The sequence below is a fragment of the Eubalaena glacialis genome, chromosome 18, assembly GCF_028564815.1.
Source record: "Eubalaena glacialis isolate mEubGla1 chromosome 18, mEubGla1.1.hap2.+ XY, whole genome shotgun sequence".
In the NCBI taxonomy this organism is placed as follows: Eukaryota; Metazoa; Chordata; class Mammalia; order Artiodactyla; family Balaenidae; genus Eubalaena; species Eubalaena glacialis.
The window spans coordinates 57,141,173-57,148,236 of NC_083733.1; the positions used below are offsets into that span (position 1 = coordinate 57,141,173).

The 7,064-nt window shown below is 52.8% G+C and overlaps 1 protein-coding gene across 2 annotated transcripts; it reads right to left on the reverse strand.

Annotated features, from left to right (window-relative positions):
* Positions 1-932: 932 nt before the first annotated feature.
* Positions 933-4,756, reverse strand: SERTAD3 (SERTA domain containing 3). 2 transcript variants are annotated; one of them, XM_061173356.1, is made up of 2 exons: positions 4,576-4,756; positions 933-2,190 (listed from the first exon to the last, which is right to left on the reverse strand). In XM_061173356.1, exon 2 carries the CDS (start codon positions 2,182-2,184, stop codon positions 1,588-1,590), a length of 597 nt encoding a protein of 198 aa, XP_061029339.1. In that variant the 5' UTR covers positions 2,185-2,190; positions 4,576-4,756; the 3' UTR covers positions 933-1,587. The 2 variants fall into 2 exon arrangements, with proteins under 2 accessions (XP_061029339.1, XP_061029338.1); XM_061173355.1 differs by having other exon boundaries at positions 4,571-4,756.
* Positions 4,757-7,064: the final 2,308 nt, after the last annotated feature.

Genomic DNA, 7,064 nt, shown 5'->3' on the forward strand with positions numbered 1-7,064 from the left:
GCAAAATCCCCCTCCTTTCCCTGTGTATTACACCCAGGTGCGGTTCCTCCTTGCAACCCTTCTAGAAAAGTCCCTAAGTGCTGTGTAACCTTACCTGCTGCCATGTCTTCAAAGGTCTTTGTGGAGGCCTAGCCAGTGCAGCAATATATCTTTTTTTTTGGCTGCACCCCTTGCATTGGAAGCATGGAGTCTTAACCACTGGACCGCCAGGGAAGTCCCTGCAGCAATGTATCTCAACACATCTTCCCTGGCCTCCCTTTTTTTCCCCTCACTCTCACCAGCCTGGGCTTGCACCTCTTAAATAAATCATTAGAACCATTAACTTTACTCTGCTTCCTAGCCAACAGTTTTCTAGAAAGATCTGCTGTTAGTACTGGGGGTCTTTGGGCATTTTCTTTCTCCTCTGGGCCTCACCAGCACATTTCATGCAACGAAAGGGCTGACTTTTACATGCCAGAGGGCTCTATCATTTGACATGTAATTCATGTGACCCAGTTTCTCTCTCCTGTGTCCACCCATGTGTCTGGGGAATCTAAATCTACCAAGAAGCAACAAATACAATTGTTAAGAAGGCTCTGGAGGTAGACTGAATTTGAGTTCTAGCTCCTTGGTCCTCATTCTTCCTGGCTGTGTGACCCTGAGCAAGTGACTTGGCCTCTCTGAACCGCAAGCTCCTCCTATGTAAAACGTGGTAACAGTATCTATTTCTGTATAATCATGAGGATTAGATGACTTAATTCAAATAAAGTAGGTAGAACAGTGCTCTTAAAAAGCATTCAATAAATGTTATGTTTAATAATATACCTGCCCCACCTTTGACAGGGAAGGGGTACAGGAGTCTAGGGAAATTACCAGGTCCCTCCCACTAACCCACTGAAGTTTAGAAACTTTAGGCAACACCACTCCTTCCAAAGTACTTTTATTAAAAAAAAAAAAAAAAAATCATTACAAACAATCAAAAAACAAAAACAGAAACAAAAAACCACCACAAAACCCGCCTTTCTTTTAAATAATGTGGCATGGAGCAGTTTGGTTTCCACCCTATTGCACGTGGTCCGGCCTGGTCATGAATCAGGAGGCTGCTTGGATTGCGGTCCTGTGAAGGAGGTGGGGTTCAGCCTGTGGGGAGGAGGCCAGCCCCTCCCACTACCTGGAGGTGCAAGAGGCAGAGGCTGGGTTTCCATAGCAATCAGGCGCACATCCCTGTCATCCTTTGACAGGCCCAAACTATCTTCCCTGAGGCCCCAGTGGACACAAGGGGAGTAGGAACTGGAGGGAAAGGCAGAACAAATGTGGAAGTGGGAAATCAGACTCCCAGAAACAGAGTCTCATTAAGGCATTTGGAACAGATAAATTAATTCAGGAAGACCCACCTTCACAGAAGGTTGCGATAACCAGACACACACATACATGCGAGACAATTTGGAACCCTGAAATGGGAAGGAGGCCACAGCCACTGCTTAGAGCCCCCATCAAAACACACACACACACACACACACACACACACACACACACACACACAGAGTTGCATCCAGGGATTCAGCCCACCAAGGCTGCGATGAGGAAGAGGCACCCCCCATCAAAGTTTTAGGATCCCAGAATGATTTCCATGATGTGATCTAGTTCATTCCACTCCCAGGACCCTGGGGCACAGAAAAGGTTGTGAGGAGGCTCTGGTGGGGCCAGTGAAGGCTCCTTCTCCACTGCAGATGTGTCAATGTCCAGGAAGAAGTCATCCAGGCCAGAGTCCCCCAGGTACCGGGAGCTTAGAGCTTCTAAGAAGACTGGATCGGGCTGGGGCAGCACTTCATTCTGGGGGCCCGGGGGAGCCACTGGATTCTGAGGGGGCTCAGTCTCATCCATGGAGGTCTCCAGCTCCCTGAGAATAGAGCCGATGGTGGCCGACAGGGAGAAGTCCTCCTCGCCCAGGAAGAGGGGCTCTGGGGGCAGGGCAGGTGCAGGAGTCAGGCAAAGCGCAGCTTGGAGCTGCTGGAGGGTATTGTGGATGAGGACATGCCTGCGAAGGCTGGGTGCTCGGGGGCCCAAGCTTCGCTGGACTTTGTCTAGGGAGATACGGAGCAGGGCTTGCTGGTAGCTCCGCAGGCCTGCCGGACCCCAGTCCCACTTCTCATCCTCCTCTTCCTCCTCCAGATCTGAGTGTTTCCTCTTCAAGCCTCCTACCATGATGCCCTGTGGAGAGAAGAGGGGCAAGTTAGACACACCAGGGCTAGTTCAAACCCTGAATCTCCTGTATGGTTGTTGTTGATTTGTAATGATCCAAACTTCAGTTTCTGCATCTATAAAATGGAGATAGCATGAATCCCACAAGGCTAAGGAGGAGAGTAAATGTATATGATTAAGAAAACAAGATCTGGAACTTCCCTCGTGACACAGTGGTTAAGAATCCACCTGCCAATGCAGGGGACACGGGTTCGAGCCCTGGTCCAGGAAGATCCCACATGCCGCGGAGCAACTAAGCCCGTGCACCACAACTACTGAGGCTGCGCTCTAGAGCCCATGAGCCACAACTACTGAGCCTGCGTGCCACAACTAATGAAGCCCATGGGCCCAGAGCCTGTGCTCCGCAACAAGAGAAGTCACCGCAATGAGAAACGTTTACCACAACAAAGAGTAGCCCCTGCTTGTCACAACTAGAGAAAGCCTGCACACAGCAACGAAGACTCAACGCAGCCAAAAATAAATTAATTAATTAAAAAAAGAAAAGAAAAGAAAACAAGATCTGGGGGGCTTCCCTGGCGGTCCAGTAGGTAAGACTTCGCCTTCCAATGCAGGGGGTGCAGGTTCGGTCCCTGGTTGGGGAGCTAAGACCCCACATGCCTCGCGGCCAAAAAAAAGAAAGAAAAAAAAAGAAAACCATAAAACAGAAGCAATATTGTAACAAATTCAGTAAGGACTTTAAAAATGATCCACATCAAAAAAAAAAAAAAAAGAAAACAAAATCTGGACTTAAACAGCTGGGTTTGAATCCCACTTAACTTGCCCATGTGGGCTCAAATAGTGAATTTACCTCCTTGAGACTCAACTTCCTCATCTGCAAGATGAGGATACTAACTCAAGTCCCCCTAAATCTTAAAGCTGTTCTTTCCACAATACCCTTCTTCAAATGTGACATACACAAGACAGGGGTTGAGTACAGAGACCTGGCCTCAAAGCAGAGAATTCTGGGTTTGAATTCTGCCTTTCACACTGCTCAGCTGTGTGATCTTGGGAAGTAATGTGACATTACACACTTAATGAACAAGAGTTAGTTGCCATTTATTCATTCGATATTTTATTTGAGTGCCTACTATATTCCAGCCACCTGGAGCCCTGTAAGGGCACCTATCTATGGACACTCTTCTTTCACAGGTAAGATGTTTCTGTCCATGCCCTCTCGCTAACTGACTTGGGAGCGCGCCCAATGACAGTGAAGGAGCCTCCCTCATGCCCTCGAGGGTGCCTTCAGATTCTCCCAGGGGTCGCCCCGCAGGAAAACTTGCTAGAACGCGACTCAAGCCAAGCCCCGCCCCTACCGGCCCATCCAACCAGACGTCGGCCCTGTACAGGCCCCGCCCCTTTACGGAGTCTCCTTTCAGCATTCGGACACGCCCCAATTTGGCCCAGAGGCTTCTGGGAAATGTGGGCCAACAGCCGCCAGGTACACGCACTGACGTTGAGCACGCACTACAATTCCCGGAGGGCTCCGCACGCCGCAGGAACTAACCTTCCCCGCCCTCCCCCAGGGCATGCGCAGAGGGGCCTGCAGTACGTGGGGGAAGCAAACCCGGACGCCCAGCGGCCGGGCGCCGGCCGAGCCCCGCCCTCCACCGCCTCCAGGGCGGAGGGTCTGAGCTCCAAGCCCGGAACACCCCTCCCCCACTCCAGACTCTGGCTCTGAAACTGCTTTTCTTCGGACCGCAGAAGGTCCTGGATTTTCCCCTCAAACTGCTCTCGGGTTCAGAGACCCAGACCCCAACATAATGCTCAAAGATTTACAAATGCTCTACGACGCACTCCGTTCGGGACACTAGGTATCTCAATTTTGAGACCTTCTCCCGTCAACTTCCCCTGTTCTCCCGTCTTTCAAACGCTTCTCGACTTCACCTCCATTCTCCCCCTCTGGCTCCAATACCTGACAGGGAACTCTCCCCAGCACCCCCTCTCCGATACGGCGTCTTGGAGACCAAGAGTCCTTGCCCCTAGTTCTCGCGCTTCTCCAAATGCCTGGGATCCCAGCCCAACCCCTCACACCTTTTCCTGAACACTAGAACCCCGAATTCAACCCGTCCCGGAGGCCCGAATTGTCCTAATCTTCAGATTTCCTACCCCAAAAGTTCCTTCTCTACTTTTCTTGCTTCTCCAAACACCCCATGTCCCAGCTTCAAACTCCCTTCACTTGAAGATCCTGCCACCAAAACTTCGCCTTCCGTCCAGGATCTCGAAACTCCGGTCCCTAACCCTCCCCTTAATCTGCGCCCCCTACTCCCGCCAGTACCCCGCCTCCGCAACTCTCGGAGGCGCGCCTCCACCTCTCCCAACCCAAGGCAGATCCCAAGCCAGGCAGCCATACCTCACCTCAGCTACCAGGTTCGCAATGACCACCTCCGGGAACACCCGCGGCTTTGCGACCCTCCAGTGCTGGGTAGGGCCCTCGCTCACCTCCCCGGGGCCTCTCAGTCTGGCCTCAGGCCCACCCAGCTCAGCCCGGGAGCCGAGCCGCGAGCCACGATTGGCTGGAGTGCTGCCCGCCGCGGGGCGCGGATTAGTTGGGCGGGGCCACCAGGCCGTCGCCAGGAGACGCCCCACCGGTCCTCCCCTCCTTTGCTCCGCGGACCATTTAAAGGATTGCAACTAGCTGGGAGGCGGGGCCACGTCTCTAGAGTGGAGGGGATATCAACGCTGTTTCTTTCAATTCAGTTACTATCCTCGCTCCGAGATCGTCATTATTGCTACGATCTCTTTATACTAGCTTGGACCGCGTCGCGGAGCAAGAGTGGCTGGCACTCGCCACTCCAACCCGTTTTCCGGACGGGCGGGGCTGAGCCTCTCGCTGGGGCCGCGCCCCCTGGGTTCCGAAGGCGGACGCTGCGGGGCGGAGGAGGATGACGCATTGAAGACCAGCCAATAGTTTGGCGTGGCCTGTGTTGCCTGGGCGATCGCAACCCCGCCCCTTCACCGCCCCTGTTCTTCTGCCCCCCCACTTTACCCCGCGGCCTTCTTGTAAGGACTTTTCCGCAGCGTCCTCTGGTGGTGTCTCATACATCCTCTCGACGCCCCATCCTTCCTCTCAGGGTGGCAACCCCTGTTGCTGGAAACTGGTTCACGGCTCCCCACTGTCCTGGGGACAAAGTCCAAACTCATATTTTTGCCTCAAAGCCCTTCAGGTCTGGCCTGATGCACACTCCTCCTTGCTCCCTGCAATCCTGCCACACCGATTGACTTTCAGGTTTTCTAAAATGGCTTCAAGTGCTCTCCACCACCATGAACACAGAGATTCTGTTTTCCTTCCTGCCTTATCCCCAGTGTTTACAACAATCCCACGTACATAACAAGTTGTCAAAAATGAGAAAAATAAAAGGCCTCTGGATCTTTAAATTTGCTTTCCCAGCCTGAAAATACACCCTCAATTCCCGGAACCCAGAATTCTCATCAGAACTCATCTCAAAGGATTCCTCCTCTCAGAAGCCCTCCCTGAGGCTCTAGGATGGGTTAGGACCCATTCTGGACTCCCATGGTGTCCTGTGCTTCCCCTATCTTGGCCTTGACTCCTCTGCCCCTGCCTCCCCCATCTTGGCCCTGGGCTGTCTCTGTCTGGACTGTGGGCCCCCTGAGGACATGTACCAAGGTTATCTCAGTCACCCACTGCTTGGTCCACAGCATCACCTAGCACAGGGCTGGACACAAAGCAGGCACCCAGTGAAAGTGTGTTAAATGCCCAGACAATGTGACAGAAAGAAATAAAGAGGGCAGAAATAAAACAGTGCTAGTGCCCTGAAAGCCTGAACCAGCATTGCCTCACCTCCACAACAAGTTGTCACCAAGGGGCGGAGGAGGCAGTTTTATCCAGGCCACCCCTGGGAAGGAAGGTTTAAGGCTCCTCAGACCAGTTCTCATCGGTTGGAATGTGTTAACCAAGTCATCCAGCTGTTTGCAGAAGCAGTACATGATTGGAATGGATTTTGGGGGGGGTGCGGGGGGGTATGGAGGGGAGAGAGCACTGGCTTGCTCAGGCCTGGGAAAGGTGTCTCTAGGGAACAAAGGTAAATTCCAAAGCAGGACATGATGAGGAAGGGGCAATTCTTCCCCTTCCCCCCCTCAGACTTGCTCCTCCAGGGTTTCATTCTCAGGGTGGCCCCCGTAAAACCCCATCTCCAGGATATAGCCCTAGGCTTCCTTCTGGATGCCTCCCTCCCCTCCCCAATGAACTGTCCACTCAGGCTCTCTCCCGCCCACTCTCCCTTCTCTGCCTCTGGGCACCCCCTGGGTTCCCAGCGTCCACCCTTTCATCCTCTGACCCACCTTCACACAGTAGCCAAGGGAAGCTTTACAAAACTCAAACCTGACTGTGTCCTCTCCCCACCTCTCCCCTGCTCCACTCCTTGCATAACACCTTAGACTAAAGCTTAAACTTTCTACTCGACCCTGGACAGTTTAGTGTCCTTCGAACAGCCTCTTGGGGCTGATTGCTTCTCTCCTCTGAGCAAAGTGTTATTAACTGTAGGGGATAGATTTTAGTTCTTCAAAGGGGCCATGTGCTCTCCAGCCTCCTGGCCTTTGTTCATGTGGTATCTTCTGCCCAGAATGCTATCATTCCTTAGAACCTTCTCCTGGCTCATTCTCACTAAACCAGGTTTCAGGTGGGACAGCCCCTCTTCCACAGAACCCTGTTCACTCCTCAAGCTGGGTCCCTCAGCCCTCTGTACTTCCTCTGTCAGAGTCCTGGCCACTCTGTGTTGTCACTGACAGGGGCAGGGCTGTCTTTCCCACTGGACTGTGAGATCTGTGAAGGCAGGGTCACCACTGGGTCCTCACAGTCACCACTGGGTCCCCAGCACAGGACCAAG

Excerpts from the sequence above, each read along its gene's own strand:
- SERTAD3 (XM_061173356.1), bottom strand. The coding sequence starts at position 2,184 with ATGGTAGGAGGCTTGAAGAGGAAACACTCAGATCTGGAGGAGGAAGAG.